This window comes from Manis pentadactyla, chromosome 2 (genome assembly GCF_030020395.1).
Source record: "Manis pentadactyla isolate mManPen7 chromosome 2, mManPen7.hap1, whole genome shotgun sequence".
In the NCBI taxonomy this organism is placed as follows: domain Eukaryota; kingdom Metazoa; phylum Chordata; class Mammalia; order Pholidota; family Manidae; genus Manis; species Manis pentadactyla.
The window spans coordinates 228,453,060-228,471,462 of NC_080020.1; the positions used below are offsets into that span (position 1 = coordinate 228,453,060).

The following is an 18,403-nucleotide window of genomic DNA, read 5'->3' on the forward strand; positions in this document are numbered from 1 at the left end:
GATGGAGTGTTCACAACCAGGGATCGGTTTGGTTTCTGAGCATACCTGCCTGCTTGAATCACGGGGCAGTTTCTTTTATTATTATGCCTGTTACCTGCTCTGGTTTGTTGATGTGTTTTGTTTTTTCCTTAAAAACAGAAGGTAGGTAATACAAATGGGCAAGAAATTTGGGCTGCATTCTTCTAAGACGCCCGGCATATACAGAAAATAGCCAGGAAGTTCCAGGACTTGCCCAGTCTTACCTTTGATTCAGTGTTCTGAAATCCCAGGGAAATTTGTCTCCCAGCGCCCATGCGCTCAGATGCAGGTTCCAAGAGGGTGGGGCTCCTGTGCGTTTTGCATTTTGCTGCACCCCTGGTGCTTACAACAGTGTCTGGTTACCTTAGGCCCCCACTGGAAACAGGTGGGTTAAAGGAATGAATGTTATTGCGCTTCATTTAAAAATTGATTACTATGGAAAATTTTCAAATATAAATAAAAGTCGAGAGAAATAGAATGAGCCCCAGACTACCCATCATCGCACTTCAGTATTTTCAGCAATTTTGGGAAATGGAGATGGGATTGTTTTGTATTACTAGTACTTTAAATTGGTCTAGGGGGTAGTTGTTAAAAATTGTTTAATGGAAACGAATATTTTATCTTCACATTGTCACCTTTCTTTAATTAGGTTGTATATTTACCTTCTCGAAGAACACAGTATTATTCTTGGTTGGAAACAAATCATGTGTAAATGATAATAGTGCGACATATTGAATGAAAGGTTGGGGCTACCCATCTGTGATTCTTGCATGGTTGTATCCTTCATTCATTCATTTATTCAGCAGACTTTCTTTAAAGCAGTTGTAGGTTCACAGCAAAACTTGAGTGGAAAGTACGGAGTTCTCACATGCTCCATCCACACCCACAGTTGTCGGGGCTCACTCCATTGTACATCCTGTGGGTTTGGACAAGAGGATAATGGTGTGTGTCCACCATTAGGTATCATGTTTCACTGACCTGAAAATCCACTTTGTTCCACCTGTTTAACCTTTCCTTCATCTCCCTCCAAGCCCCTGCAACAACTGATCTTTTTACTGTGTTCGGTGTTTTATGTTTCCAGAATATCATAAAGTTGGAATCATATAGTATATAACCTTTTCAGACTGGCTTCTTTTACTTAGTAATATGCCTTTAGATCCCTTCATATATTTTTGTGGTTTGGAAGCTTTTTTTTTTTTTTTTTAGCACTGAATAGTATTCCATTGTCTGGATGTACCCCAGTTGGTTTATCCACTCACCTCCTAAAGCACATCTTATTGGCAATTATGAATAACTTTTGGCAGTTATGAATAAAGCTGCTGTAAACATCCATGCGCAGGCTTTTGTCTGGACATAAGTTTTCAACTCTTAAGTATACAGCAAGGAGCATGATTGCTGCATCCTCTGATAATAGTATGTTTAGTTTTGTGAGAAACCATTAAACTGTCTTCCCAAGTGACTGTACCATTTTGCATTCTGTAGCAGTGAATGAGAATTCCTGTCCTCCACATCCTTTTCTACATTTGATGTTGTCAGTGTTTCGGATTTTAGCCTTTCTCATAGGTACGTAGCAGTGTATTGTTTTAATTTGCAGGTATCATTGATTGTTACATTGGTCACTAAAGAGGATACAACCCTGTGGTTTTTGTCTTTCCATGCTTGACTAGACAGTCTGTGTTGACTATCCTTTTTAGTGTGAGTATTTTGGGGAGCTGGGTCATTTCATTAAACAAATACTTAGTAGGCAACTGTGATGTGCCTTGCACTAAGGCCTAGAATATCAAAGACATTTTAAGATGTGGACCTTGCTGCCTATGGTTTGGTAAAGGAAGACAATACAGTTGATAAGGGACTTGTGTATACTTCTTAAAGAAGCACATAAAAAAGTTATCTTCCAAAGGACACCATCAACAGAACAAAAAGGCATCCTACAGTATGGGCGAATATATTTGTAAATGACATATCCAACAAGGGGTTAACATCCAAAATACATAAAGAACTTACACACCTCAACACCCAAAAAGCAAATAACCCAATTAAATGGGCAGAAGATATGAAGAGACAGTTCTCCAAAGAAGAAATTCAGATGGTCAACAGACACATGAAAAGATGCTCCACATTGCTAATCATCAGGGAAATGCAAATTAAAACCACAATGAGATATCACCTCACACCAGTAAGGATGGCCAGCATCAAAAAAGACTAAGAGCAGCAAATGCTGGCAAGGATGTGGAGAAAGGGGAACCCTCCTACACTGCTGGTGGGAATGTAAGCTAGTTCAACCACTGTGGAAAGCAATATGGAGGTTCCTCAAAAAACTCAAAATAGAAATACCATTTGACCTGGGAATCCCACTCCTTGGAATTTACCCAAAGAATACAACTTCTCAGATTCAAAAAGACATATTGCAGCACTTTTTACAATAGCCAAGATGTGGAAGCAACCTAAGTGTCCATCAGTAGATGAATGGATAAAGAAGATGTGGTACATATACACAATGGAATATTTTTCAGCCATAAGAAGAAAACAAATCCTACCATTTGCAACAACATGGATGGAGCTAGAGGGTATTATGCTCAGTGAAATAAGCCAGGCAGAGAAAGACAAGTACCAATGATTTAACTCACCTGTGGAGTATAAGAACAAAGAAAAAACTGAAGGAACAAAACAGCAGCAGATTCACAGAACCCAAGAATGAACTAACAGTTACCAAAGGGGAGGGGTGGGGAGGGTGGGTGAGGAGGGAGGGAGAAGGGGATTGAGGGGTATTATGTTTAGTACACATGGTGTGGGGGATCACGGAAAGAACAGTGTAGCACAGAGAAGGCAATTAGTGTATCTGTGGCATCTTGCACTGATGGACAGTGACTGCATTGGGGAATGGGTGGGGACTTGATAACATGCGTAAATATAGTAACCACATTGTTTTTTCATGTGAAACGTTCGTAAGAGTGTATATCAATCATACCTTTATAAAAAATTTTTTTAAAAGTTATCTTCCCTTAGGTGCAAAGGTCAGAGGGAATATTGATATTTGAATTGAATTTGAAGAACATGTATGATTTAACTAGTGAAGAAGTAGACGGAAGAGTGGTGGAATCATGGAGATCTTTCTACACACAGGGAGTTGAACTAAGACACTAAAGCCTCTATCTGTTCAGTTGATTTGGGAGGAGCTGAGGTCTTCAAGGGGCAGGGAGGGGCAAGAGATTAAAAAGAAAACTGGAGAGGTGTCAGGGCCTCTTGTACCGTGTTGAAGTTTTTTCTTTTGATTTTAAGTACAGCGGCATGCCTTTGAAGGGTTTTAATCACGGAAGTGAGATCAGTTAAGTTTGTCAGATCACTCGCCTGTAGAGAGGGGGTGGATTTGAAAGGAGATTCTTTCAGTAATTTTTTATTGTAATTGATGAGGAAAAGTCCTGAGGGCTCCATCTAAGGCAGTGATAGTGGGTGTCGAAGGAGAAGACAGATACGAGACATTAAGGATGTACGTCCTTAGAGCCTAGTGATCTTTGTGGGTGGAGACCGAGGGGGAGGTAAGGAGGCTGAATGAGTAGTGGTGTCATTCACAAAGACGGGCGCTGTAGCGGTGGAGTGGATGATAAATGCAGTTTTGGAAATGTTGAATTGTCTTGAGTTGTTCTCTTCAACGTGTACGAGTTAAAACTCTAGAACTTGAGATAAAATTGCGCTAAACTGCTTCCTGGGAAGTTGTTTTGATCTTTTGTTTTTTTTGGTTCATCTCCATGGGAGGAGTCAACAGGTTATGACTTAGGTTCTTGAATTTTCCAGAGGAAAAGAAATCAACTTTCTTAATGGTCTCTTCTCAGAACTACACAAATACCAATTCCGTTACTCACTAAGGGGCTCAGTCCTGAATGTGGGCTGGGCTTCTTTATACAGACATCTGAAACAGTTGATGCTCAGTTTGATGATGCTATAGGGGCCTTGGTAACCCTTGATGTCTACATCTGTATTTGTGCCTCTTTCCTTGAGATGTTACTTTTGTTTTAGGGGAAAAAAGCCCTAATGTTAAAAAATCTGACAGTGTAAAAATAGAGAAACTAGAGAGGAAAAGTGTTTCATAACCACCTTTCCATGACCATTGTTTAACAAGATGGTGCACATTCCTACAGAGTCAAGTTAGCTCTCCCCTGGACCCCACAAGACAGTACACACACCAGCATGTGTATTTAGCAGAATTGCATACTGTTAGGTATACTATTCATAAAAGAATTTATGTTGCTTAATAAAAATTCTGATCAGCACCTCTAAGTCAAATCCATTCTTTTCAATAGTTGCATAGTATTTCATTTTGATAGGTCATAATTTATTTGTTAGTTTCCTGTAAATGGATATTTACCACCAATTTCAATTCTCTAAACCAGCACTTTTTCAATAGAACTTTCTGTGATGATGGAAAGGTTCTAGATGTGTTCTGTCCAATATAGTAGCCACTAGCCAAGTGCTGCTATTGAGCATTGAAATATGCCTAGTGTGCCTAAGAAACTGAATTTAAAATTTTATTCCATTTTAATAAATGTAAATAGCGACATGTGGCTAGTGGTTTCTATATTGGATAGCAGCTCTCTCCAGAGTCAAATTTGATCTTCAAGCTACATGCTTGGACTACATTACTTGGCCTTCATAAATTACGGTTTAATGATGTTTTTTTGATGTTTAAGAGTCATATAAAGTTTCTTTTGTAAACCACTTTTAAGGAAGTAGTGTTCAGTGTTGGGAGACCTTTCAAGAAGGATCTATGATAGCTTCTTGAGTTTAGTTCCAAGAAAGAGTTTCTATTTCCAGACATACCAGTATCCTTCCCTTTATCAAGTAAGTGATATCTTTCTACCTTACTGTGCTTCTCTTTTTTGTCTCTGTTGCCAGGGAACCCAAAGTTAAATTTTTGTCCGTTATAGCAGTGCTCATTTACCTCTCACTCCCCCTACCAAATTACATAGCTCTCCATTCCTTCTGAGCTTAAATATTTTATTATGTATATAGTCTGCGTATAAAGTTCTTCTCTTTTTGAAAATGGTTAAATTTTACATGAAGTTTTTGGGATCTATCCTAATACTTCACTAAAAAAAGGTTAATGCGGTATACATATTACTTCCCTCCAGCAGCTCCCCCAACCCTATCGTAGATCTAATAGGACCTTAAATATTGTCATGTGTGTGGGAATCCTATTTATCATCTCAGTAGAAATAGACATATTTAAACTCTGAAGTAGACATTCCACCTAGGGTCGTAGAAAGTTACTTAAGTACTTAAAGGTTGGCCACATTTTACTTGATCTTGAGTCCAAATTAGATTCTTTTACCCTCTTCTTTTGCTCTGCCAGTAATAATGCCCTCCTTTGGCTTTCTTTGGGAACATATGGGAAATCTTACTTTGTCTGAATTTAAAAATGTATTCTTCAGGATTTCCTAGTTCCATGTGTGGCACCCTGTAGATAAACAGTAACTTCTAAATGGTGGCAAAATATTTATTGACCTTCCTAGAATAGCACTGTTAAGATGTATAACCTTGAGAAAACAAGCACGTAGAATTTAAAAACATTTTCCTCTTCCCTTGTTTCTGCCAAGTTTCCATCCCTAGATCTTTTGGAGTACTCGGATAACCTTACTTTTTACATAGACTTCAGAATTAAGAATTGGAAAGCATACGAATACACTGAAAAATTATTAATAAGTTCCTCTGCCTGCAAGGAAGTAGGATGGAACCAGGAAACTACTAGTGTGGTGACCAGGATTACACACTAAACCATCTGTGTAACCCTTGGCAGGAATAAAATGACAAAACGGAATCTTAGTGAGCACCCATTACCAGGTGTGTGATCAAAGAGACAAATACATCCACATATGATAAAATTGGCCTCGTGCCTTTAGCACCCACAGGGAGTGTGTGTACGCACATGTGCAGACATAGCCGCCAAGGCTGTGCATTTTTAGCATAGTTAGGAAATTGGGAGAGGAAGAGGCTGTAAGTAGAAGGCTTTACCATTGCTTGCAGACATTGAAACTGCAATCTCCGGGGGTAAGTTCTAGGAAACTGAACTGGGATTTCAAGTGTAATATGATGATAACACCAAATGTGATCTGTTACAGAGGTACAAGGCCAGACTTCAGGAAAGAAGGAATTGGAGACCTTAAAAGTAACATGTTTTTCTTATTTAACTAACTGGATTTTGAAGATTAGAACCAGATTGTTTTCTTTTTCCATGAGACTTGAAGACAGAAGTTTTTTCATGCTATTTAATGTATTGTTTATAATTTTTATGAAAAGTGGACAGAAATGCAAAGCTTTTCATCCTATTTCAGATTAGAATTACTTAAGACTAAATATAATGCAGTTTTGAATACTGAAGGGGGAACTTTAAGAGATTTAATGTCTTATGAAGGAATTTCATAGTTCTGAATAAAAGTTTTGCTTTCTTAAATTGCAGTGGTTCATTTGAGAGTAATTCTGTTTCCCTTTCCTAAGTTTAGCAGGACTGTTGAGTTTTCACTAAGCTTCCATGTTCTAAATGCCGCCAAGCTCTAGGTCAAAAATCTCCAGTGAATTGTTACTTTGGTTTCCCAGAAGCTTTCTTGACATTCCCAGCTCAAAAAAGTGTTACTAGTTCTAAAAAGAAAAGTAGTGGTATGATTCTGTATGTCTGCATTTGGTGATATAAGGGAAAGGATAGTATATCTGTGGGTACAGTCTTTTCAGGTAAGTTTGCTAACATCAAATTCCATGATATCAACTCCTTTTGAAAAGAACTGAGGGTTGTCCCTGTCCCCATTCGTACCCATCTTGTCCAATTTATTTGTGTGGTATGTGTAGTGGGGAGTGGGGGAGGGGAAGAAAGGGTGGTATTTCTTGCATCTTTCTGGTCTTTCCTTCTGTAGCCCAGGGTGACTTCAACAGGAATTCATGGACTCTGGCTCCTGGAATATGGTGCCCAGTTAAACCCTTGTTGGGCCTCCTTTCCTGGAAATCATTTTATACCAAAAATTTTAAAAAGGAAAAGAACAAATACAAAAGTGTAAAGATAGGTGATAATAAATTCTATAAACACATGACTTCATAAATATTCATCATGCAAAGCCAAATGCTTAATAGAGAAACAGCTTTCAGTGTTCTTTTGGCATATATCACCTGTGCATTCTTGTCAGAAGTCAGAAATGTTTAATTGAATATAATTCTGAGGAACAGTCAGCACATTTGCACGGCACCTTACCAATCAGCTGGCCTGAACTCTTAGAAAATGTAAACATTCTGAAAGTCTGCTGTTCTAGATTAAAGGAAACCAGGGAGACATACCTAATGCAATGTGTGATCCTTAGTAGATTTTAAAAATAACAGCTTTATTGAGATAGAATTCAAAAGCCATAAAGTTAACCCTCTTAAGGTATATAATTCAGTGGTTTTTAGTATATTCAGAGTTGTGTGATGATCACCACTCTCTTTATTCCACATTTCATCACACCAAAAGGAAGCCCCATACCAGTCCCTCCCATCACATAACCCCCCCCACACCAAACCCCAAACCCTGCTTCCCCTGGCAACCACTGATCTTTCTATTCTTATGTATTTGCCTGTTCTGGCAAAAATGGAGTTAAATTATGACCTTTTGTGTCTGGCTTCTTTCACAGAGCTATGTTTTCAAGGTTTATCCATGTTGTATTAGGAATTAGTTCTTCATTTTTATTGCTAAATGACATTCCATTATATGATTATGCCACATTCTGTTAATCCATTCATCAGTTGATGTGTATTTGTGTTGTTTCCACTTGGAGCTATTATAAATAATGCTGCTGTACACATTTTGTGTGGACACGTATTTTCAGTTCCCTTGAGTGTATACTTAGGATTAGAATTGATGGATCATATGGTAACTGTATGCTAACATTTTGAAGAACTGCCAAACTGTTTCGCGCAGTGGCTGCATCATTACATTCCCACCAGCAGTATATGAGAGTTCTGATTTCTCCACCTCATTGGTACTTGTTACTTTCCATTTTTTTTTGAGCAGAGCCATCCAAGTGAGTGTGGTATGATAACCTCACTGTGGTTTTGATTTGCATTTTCCCTAATGATTCATGATTCAATGGCATTTTGGCCATTTTTATATCTTTGAAGAAATGTTTATTCAAGTACCATTTTTAGATTACTTGTCTTTTTATTGTTGAGTCCTAAGTGTTCTTTATATATTCTGGATGATACTAAACTGTTATCACATAGGTGATTTGCAAATATTTCTCCCACTCTGTGGGTTGTCTCTTCACTTTCTTTATAGTGTCCTTTGATGCACAAAAGTTTTAAATTTTGACAAGTCCAACTTAACTTTTTTTTTTCTTTTGGCTGTTTGTGCTTTTGATGTCATATCTAAGGAACTATTACCCAATCCATGGAATTTTATAATAGAAATACAAGAAGATTTACAACTATATTTTCTTCTGAGAGTTTATAGTTTTGCTCCTATATTTGGGTATTTTATCCCTTTTTAGTTCATTTATGTATATTGTGTGAGGTAGGAAAACAACTTCATTCTTTTACACGTGAGTATCTAACTGCCCCAGCACCATTTGTTGTATAGACTGTGCTTTCCCCCATTGAATTTTTTACATTCTTGCAGAAAATGAATTAACAATAAATGTAAGAGCTTACTTCTTGACTCTCAATTTTATTCTGTAATCCTGTTTTCATGCCAGTATCACACTGTCTTGATTACTGCACCTTGGTAGTAAGTCCTGAAATTGGAAATTGAGTTCCAACTTTGTTATTTTTCCAGAGTCTTGGCTCTGCTGTCTCCTGTGCACTTCCATGTGCATTGCCTCTGCCTTACTGCTAACACTATACTTTATAGCAATCTAGTTCAGATTAGTACCCAATTAATTTCAACGGTATACAAAACCTCTGCTGCTACATGGCTCCATTTCCCTGCTCTTTTATGCTTTTATTGCTTCAAATTTTATCTCTGTTATGTGTCTGTTGACAGAAATTTATAGTTACTGCATTATGGAGTTGTCTTTTACATGGTGAGAAATCACATGATGAACTTATTGGGAATCTGCACGTGATGAATTACTTTTTTCTTTGTACTTTCAAGATTCTCTGTCTTTTTATTTTCATAATTTGATAATGATGTGTCAAAGTATGGATCTCTTTGAACTTATCCTAGTTGGAGTAGATAAATGTTTTTTCCAAATTTGAGAATTTTGGGGGTATTATTTCATTGAATATTCCTTCTGCCCCTTTGTTTCTCTTCTCCTTCTGGGACTCCTGTTATGTGTGTGTTGGTTTGTGTGATGACATCCCACAGGTCTCTAAGGCTCTGTTCAGTTTTCTTTCTGTTTCTCAGACTGTATAATCTCAGTTGACTTGTCTTCAAATTTACTGATTTTTTCTTCTGTCAGTTTATATCTGCTGTTGAGCCTCTCTAGTGAGTTTTTTATTTCAATTACTGTATTTTATAACTCCAGAACTTTTTAGTTCTTTTTCATAATTTCTATCACTTTATTGACATTCTCTATTTTATGAGACATTTATTCTCATACTTTCCTTTAGTTCTTTAGACATCGTTCCTTTTTAGTTCTTTGCACATATTTATTTTTTTATTATTATTTTCTATTTATTTTATTTTGGTATCATTAATGTACACTCACATGAGCAACATTGTGGTTACTAGATTGCCCCCACTATCAAGTCCCCACCACATACCCCATTATAGTCACTGTCCATCAGCATAGTAAGATGCTGTAGAGTCACTATTTGTCTTTGCACATATTTGTAATAGCTGATTTAAAGTCTCTGTTTCATAATTTCAGTGTTGGCCTTCCTTAGAAGACAGCTTCTCCCCGCACGCCCACACCACCCCGTGTATGTGACATACTTTCCTTGTTTCTTTGTATGCCTTGTAATGTTCTTTTGATGTTTTAAATAATATAGTTTGGCAATTATGGAACTCAGATGCCCCTGGCCCCAGATTCATTATTACTGTTGCTATTTGTTTATTGACTCTACTGGACTAAGCCTGTACAATCTGATTTCTTTGTTATGTATGGCCCCCAAGTCTCTTGTTGGTTTACTTGTCCGCTAATAATTGAACAGAGATTTCCTTAAATGCCTGGAACCAGTAAGTCTCCCAGCCCTTGCAGAGTGTGCCTTGTAAATACCATCAGATCATGTCACTCCTCTCCTTGGAACCCTCCGATGGTTTCCATCTTACCCAGAGGAAAAGGTCAAGTGTTCAGTGGCCTATGAGACACGACATGATCTAGCCCGCCACCCTCTCCCTTCCTTTCCCTGTGCAGGCCGTACTGGGTTGGCCTTTCTCCTGATCCCCCAGCGTGCCAAGCAGTTCAGACATCAAGGCCTTTGCAGTTGCCAGAGATTCTCATGGTTCATTCCTCCCCCTCCAGGTCTGTGGTCAGTGGTCACCTCATTGTGGGCTTCCCTGTCCACCATCCCTCCCTTTTCCTTGTGTTCTCCATTATCCTTCCTGCTTTTTGTTTTCCCCATAGCTCTTATCACTATCTGTCATATACTATATACTATATTCCTTTCTGGAATGTGAGTTCTTTAAATGTAGAGATTCTTGTTTGTCGTATTTGCTGCTATATCTACAGTGAAGAGAAAAATGCCTGACAACTGTTTGTTGAATAAACGGCTGGTGATTTTGGCAATCTGTTCTGTTTAATAGTGAGCACTGAAATGCCAAGTGGCAGTTCTTTGTATGTGGTGGTCTTGTCCACTGGTAGTTTTCATGCTGACCCTTTAGCTAATGACTATTGAAAGGATTCGAAGATAGCAACATCTGGAAGTCTGTCTTTGGGGATCTTCCATTTTCTACAGGGAAGAATCCCCCAGTTTCTTTCTCAGACTGATTGGGGTTTAGGCTGGTGACAGTAGAAGTACAGCACCACGTACTTGGCTTCTGGCCTTCTGGGAGCTGAGAGAAGTTGCCGAGGGTCCCCTGACATGCTGTACAGGCTGCCATTTCATTGTACTGGTCACAGCTCCACAGCCCAAGCCGCTGTGCCTGGGATGCCCTCGTGTGGAGCATCCTTTGTTCACGTACGCCCAAGAATTCTCCTCTGGCCTCCTAAGGGCTGGTGGGAACTTAGCATTCACCAGGTGCATCACCTCCCCTCTGCACAGGCCTGGTTTCCCAGATACATGGAGCCTTTGAAGAATTCCCTCTCCTTTCTCCTTGTTATCCACCTCTGTAAGCACCCAACATTTACCTTCACTCCTGTATTTTCTTCTATTGTCCTTGAAGGTTAATACCTTTTTGTATTGATGTATTGTCATTTTAACTAGGCTAAATGGGAGGGAGGGAGGGGTAAACAAATATAGTACTATGCTATTATCAACTGAAATCTGTAGTTCTTAAATCAGTTTTAATTTTGTATTTAAATATTTGCTTGGGGTGTCCTGTTTCCCCATGCCCTTGAGTATAGGCACTCCATCCTATGCTTATTTGTACTCAGAGCGCCTCACATAGACTAATTATTGGTTTGATTGGCTAATAGTGAGATAATGGCATCAGCAGTCTTACATTTTTTCTCCTGGCCTTATTTTCTTATCATTTCATTTCAGTGCCTAAATTGCTATTTCAAAAACTAAATCAAAGCTGAAACCATGGCAGATAATAATTTTTCTCCTTTTTAAAATAAAGCTTTTAAAATATTGAAACCAGATTGCTCCTTTGTTGATCTGATTTTTAGGAGTGAGAGAAAAAAGCACTACTATTATTTTAATTATTTAAAATTTAAATAACTATTTAATATTACTTTAATCATCCTTGATCTGTTAACTATCCATCCAATAATCCTTAATTTTTATTTCTGCCTCAACACGACTTTGAGGTGTGGCCCAGTGATTTTTCTAAGGTAACGTGGGGGGAAGGGGTACCCTTCTCTGTCAACTCCCTAAGAATTTTAACATTCATCCTTTTTTCTCCCCACTTTCCACTTTTGTCTATTACCAGAATATATGAGAATTTAGTTTTAAAATTAAGCATATATAATGAACATCTTGAAGGCAGGTTGTCATCATAGAGGCAGGTGAACTTGGTTGGACACATGGCGTCTATCTTCACGTACTTCAGAACTGGTTCTTCTCCCCAAGTGGATCAGAGCAAGCAGATACTTGGCTGTGTTTGAGTTGAGGCCCTTCCCCTTGCGTGTTGTTAAAGATTCTTTCCTATTTTGGAGAACCAAGTATTTCCGTTTAGACTGGTTTATATGATTGTCATTAAATTTGCTAAGGGACCCACAGGATCCCTTTATAGCAGTTTGATGAATCAGTTTCCAATTCCCTACTTGAACTGACCTGTGACTTAGGAAATTCCTGTAAATTAAAAGTAGAGGTTCATTAACAGATAATAAAAGTTTAAAATGGAACAGTCTTCATCAATTTGCTGAAACAGACCTCTTTGAGGTACATAAAAATGTAGATGAACAAGCAATGATCAATTTTGGGTTTAGAATATAACAGTTTAAGGACAATACAGAAAACTCAGAAACTTTTGATGTAGTAATAACAGTATACCAGTGGTTAAAAAGGTTATTTTCTTCCAAGTTGTAAAGCCTGAAATTTAGAAAGTATTTTTTAGGGTTAGTTAAAAGTTTCACATATTTACAAGGGAAGATAATGGGATTGTACACATGCATTAACTCTATGGCCATTATAGATATGCCAGAGAACTGCGCACATGGTTCCGTCCTGCTTTACTGGGTAAGCCGACTACCGTTTTTGCGACTTAATGGTGGACCTTTGAGGAAGGCTCTGATTGTGGATACAACCTGAAGTTTAATACCAGTTAAATCAGCAATTTCAACTTTGTTATGACTGTTCTGATGTTTTTTTCTCTGAAAAGGAACTAGGGGAACATGATTAATAAAATCAACCCAGTACATTTAATTTTGTTTTTGATGGAAATATTTCCTCCTATAAAATTTAATGGCCCTGAATTTAACTGCAGAGATTATTTACAATAACCAGACCTGGCCCCTGAGAAGTAATTTAAAACAATTCTGTTAGAATTTAGATAGCTAATCAAAATGAATGTTGTAGAACATTATAAAAAAGGACTATGTGAAAGTAAGTTCACATCTGGTCTGATATTTTGATATTCCTACTCTTCACCCCCCAAGAGAAGTCAGTGAACACAGTGAAATCTTTTCATTGGCTTTGCAACCCATGTTTAGGACTGATTTAAGATTTAAAGGTGAAACTACTTTATTAGGAGGTCCTTTGATAACCAGTATTCCCCTTTGCAAAAGAGGGAAAATAAATCTTGACTTTCACCAAAAGGTACTCTTATATCCAGTAGTTCTATTGTGAGGTATTTGAGTGTTTTTATCTGAATAAGGGAAAATAAGACAATCTAAAGATACTTTTTCCAGACAGGATCCCTTAAGTCAGTTCCTTGAGCACATTAAATCCATGAATGCATTCATGTTATATATGAATAGATTCATTTATGAACTATTTGTTGAACAGATACTACTTGGCAGCCAGTGTTCTTTCTAGTACCTAGTACCTTTCAGCATGTCACACAGATGAAGCTCCTACCCTCGCAAGAGGACAATATCTTGGATCTTACATTCTTAAAGAGTGATAATAGTGTACATCTTTCCTGTATTTTCTTCTTCTGTGTTAGGCCGTGTGTGCTAGAGCTTTGCATTTTCAGATTGATTGAGCCGTGGGAAGCCAAGACCCCGGTAGCTGCAAGTGCCTAAGCTTGCTCTCCTGCAGAAGGTGCCCCAGGATTTTCCTTCTTGCTCATGTGTTCATTCCAACCTGAAGTCCCTTCACATACACTTTGTCAGTCTCCCAGACTGCCCTGTCTTCCCCATGGGCTCAGTACAATCTCAGTTCATTGCTTTATACAACTGAGTGAGTGTGCCCAGGTACACATGTGTACACGTGCCCACACTTTTCTGCTCCAGCTAGATTTTCAACTTCAAGGAGATCACAATCAGTGATCTTACATGTGCTTTATGTGTATTAGAAGTCAGTGTCAGTTATTTGTTGACTTCAAGCTACTGCCCTAAAATTGCTTAAAACCACAGCAATTTCTTTAAAAAGTATTCCACATTGAATTTTTGAAAATGGCCTGCATTCCTTGAAGGTTTGTGTTTTATGGTTAGTTAAACCACTTCATGTATCAAAACCTTTACTTCTGTGTTTAAAGATTATATAGATTATGCTAATATGAAACTTCTCTTATGCTCATTAGGAGTTTGTTTTTCATGTTCATGAGCCCCATTTCCTTTGTGTGGCGGTGGGGTGGAGGGTGGAGAATCACCCTAAAGAGGCAAAATGATACAGCTAAATTAGCATGACCATACCTAACACTTACTTTTTTTTGGTTGGAGAGGGTATTAGGTACCATTTTTTCTTTAACTCTCTTCCTCCTACCTTCCTTTCTCCAAAAAGTTTAAGCTAGATATAATAATTTCCATTATGATTTTTTTTCCTGTACAATTGGTTACTATCAAAATACACAGGCAGGTAGTCCCTAGAGGTTCCATTTTATCAGAGCCTAGCATTCTCTCCTCTGAAAACCTCCCATTCAGAGAGAATTTCAATACTATCTTTCCCTCTGAGTGAGCCTTGTTTCCTTTGGGACAAGCTTTGACCTCACTGGGTAAGGCATTGTGCTGGGAGAGACTTGTGTCAACAGCGAAAGAGGAAAAAAGCAATCACAATGTTTTATGGTAATAGTTGTATTATAAACTGAATTATTCATATGTTATTAGTTGGTTATAAATTCTGTTCAATCTTTTGTTTCTCAGCCTTTCATTGGGACTAACTTGTGAATCCTAGCAGTCCATTTTTTATTAGGTCTGAAGAATTCTATATACAGAATTTTTATTTTTAGTGAGTTAAATGAATCAAAGCAGACGGTACAAGATTGAGTATAATTATCAAGTAATTAGTTGAAAACCTTTGAAAAAAGGTAATTCTCATTTTAGACTTTTGTTTGTCATAAGTGGCAACCTAAAAATATATTTTGTAATTAATATGCTTTCTAAAACTGTTTTGAGTGAAAGAGGTAATGTATAATGGATGGATGTTATTATAAATACCTGAATTATTTGTTTGTATTTTGATAACTCTAATGTAAGAATATTCATTAATACCTTTGTATCCCAGACTGATTTTTTCCTTAGAAGCCTAAGTTCATCCTACTTTTATTCTCCATTATGTGCTTGATTATGCATGTTGCAGGTTTTTTTCAAAACTTCTGATAGAAGCACAGATTTTAAAATCATATTTAAGAAAATCTGGATGTAAAATAAATAACTCTTAGTTGACATCATGAGAACATATATTTGCTAACCTTGAATCCACACCGGCAGGTTTTGGGCCCTGCTCCCAAGTGGTGTTCCTTCTTAGACAACTTGACAGAAGAATTGGAAGAGAATCCAGAAAGCACAGTTTATGATGATTACAAATTTGTCACCAAGAAAGACCTTGAAAATTTAGGTAAAGAAATTATGATAAAATGTTTACAAGATTATTTTATTTCTACTTGCTGTTTTTGGGGTTTTGAACATGAGATTGGAACTGGGGGAGTCACATTTATCTGATTTTCTAGATCTTAGCTCTTTCTGCCAAATCAGGTATTAAACATATATTGCCAAGTTTGTAATATTTGCTTAGAGAAAAGTTCAGATAATTCAACTGAGTGAAGCTTTTTTGTGTCTTAAATGAAGAATGATTTTCTTTAGCATGCAAGCTACATGTAGAAAAACATATGTCAAGTACTATTTAAGTGTAATAAGGTTTTGAAAATACCTAGGAGACTGCTGGTAAATGGTTTCTGGCTCCCTTTTAGGGTTTGCTTATGAAAGACCCTGTCTAAAACTTAGAAACCACAGATTGAATCTTCAAATTGGTAGAACCTTAATAGTTACTGTAGGCTTAAAGGTCACAAATCAAGAAATGCCTCTTATTAATAGTCAACACTTACATAGGGCTTACCATGTGCCAGGCAATATTCTGATATTTTACATAAAACTCATTTAATCTTCACAACTCTATGGGGAGGGATACTGTAATGATTCCATTTTATAGATAAGAAAACTGGGGCACAGAAAGATGAAAATAATTTGCAAAGGCTTCAGTGGTAGTAAACGTGAGGGTTCAGGTTTAAACCTAGAGTCCACACTCTTCACTTAGCCATACTAAGAGCATATTTATACCAGTTGCCTAGCACTAGTTTGTGGAATAAAGAGTAGATTTTGCTAACCTTGTTCTGTTGTTGGGAAAAAGCTACATAGCAAATTATTCTGAGTGGGAAAATGTACAGGACCCATTCTTTACACGTCTGGTCAATGTGGTTGTCTTTGGAATAAAAAGATGTACAATAGCAGTTAAATATTAAAAGAAAATAGAATCATGTAATAAATAGATTGAGAGGTTCTTATACTTTGTTTTCAAGCTATATTTCATAGCGCAGTTAATCCAGGTGAATTCATTTTTTACCATTTACCATCAGAATAATTCTTAGATTTTAATGTGCTTAAAAAGAAAAGAGTTGTATTAGTCTTTTTTAAATGACTTATGAATGAGATAGGGTAAAAATAGGATCTTCCAACTGAAGTGCCTTCCTAAATATCTGGAACATAAATGTTAAATATGCTTTTGTTACACTTACCTACAGTCTTAAAGTCATTGCTATGTTGTAGGTTTTTTTAAACTACTGTGTTTAATTCACTTTGGGTGCTTGCTTTTTCAGTCTCATTTACTGTGTATGTTTTGGGTGAGGAAGGCCATTATAACAAACATTTTGTTAAGATATAATCATATTGCCCACTTTTTAGATTATGGAAATAGGTATCATATTCAACAAAATAACAGTTATACTGTTATTTGTATTTTCATGTACATGAATATCTTTTAAATGTAAATGGATACCATTTTTCAGTAGATTGCAACCATTATATATAAAACATTTAAATAATTTTTCTTAAAAGTGGATAAGGCCTATGTAACTAACTTACCTTATGTCTTAAGATTATTTTTAGTGCAGCAATAACAACATTGAATATTTTCAAGTTCTGACTTTTCCCAGCCGTGAACTTTAGCAGATCCTATAGCATGGTATTTCCCAAAACATGTTTCATGAAATAATACTTTTGTTAGAAGTGCTGGATGGACAGCACAGTGGCTAATGTCATAGGCAATGGCGGGGGACTGACATGCTTTCACATCCCACGTCCCATGTCTACCACTTCCTGTCTGTATGATTTGGCCAACTTACTTAACCTCATTATGCCTTGGTTTTTCTCATTTATAAAATGGGCATAATAATGATACCTACCCATAGGGTTGCTTGGGGAATGAATAAGATAATGCCTCAAAAGTATCAGCACAGTGTCCAAATGTGATAAATGAGTGTTAATTATTATTTTACAAGATTTCTGGCAAATAAGTTTGGGAAATACTAGGTTAAACAAAGTTCTATCAGTTTCTTTACTTACGGACTTTTTCAGCCTTTATTATCATTGCACAGTGTAAATCTACAGGAGGGGAAGGAAAGTATGAACATTTCCCAAACTTACTTGACCATAGAACCTTTTTTTTCCTCAAAAGATCTCTCAGGACTAGTGTTCTGTTGACCTAACTATGGAAAATGCTGCTGCTATCAGATTCTCTGTTTAGGATCATTTTAACTTGAAAAACGTTTTGCTTGGTTTTTATTTTATGACCTAAATGTTGGTTTTATGCATTTAATAAAGGGAACAAAAATTATTGTTGCTGTGATTGATGCATGCACAGTTGACCCTTGAACAACATAGGGTTAGGGGTACCAGCCCCCTGTCCTGTTGAAAATCTGTGTATAACTTTTGACTCCCCAAAAACTTAACTACTAATAGCCTACTGTTGACGAGAAGCCTACCAATAACATAAACAGTTGATTTACACATATTTTATATCTGTGTTAAATAGTGTATCCTTACAATAAAGTAAGCTAGAGAAAAGAAAACGTTTTTTCAAATTGTCTCAACTCTCCAAAAATGTTTCCAATATATTTATTGAAAACAGTCCCCATATAAGTGGACCCATATGGTTCAAACCCATGTTGTTCAAAGGTCAACTGTATTTTACAGTCTGATGATTAATCAGGTCAGTCATTCTAAGGAAAAGTTATATAATAAAAACATTTGTACAACTGCATAAATGCATATTGTGCATTGGACATTTAGTGATGGATGCTTCAGCCATGTTTTTTTCTTCTTAAGATTCCACTGTGAAAATGCAAAATCCTGTAGGTTTATTAACCTAACACATTCTAGGAAAGTATTTTTCTGACCAAGTCTTACAATTGTTTCTGAGATTATTCTAAATTTAATTTTTCCTTTTTGGTATT

General features: G+C 36.9%; 1 protein-coding gene across 1 annotated transcript in view; it reads left to right on the top strand.

Moving 5' to 3' along the window:
* The window catches only part of NOL10 (nucleolar protein 10), an 86,106-nt gene that overhangs the window by 41,069 nt on the left and 26,634 nt on the right, over positions 1 to 18,403 (top strand). The window contains exon 14 of the mRNA XM_036881668.2: positions 15,387 to 15,513. Within this exon, the coding sequence (XP_036737563.2) occupies positions 15,387 to 15,513 (127 nt within the window). The remainder of the gene's footprint in view (positions 1 to 15,386; positions 15,514 to 18,403) is intronic.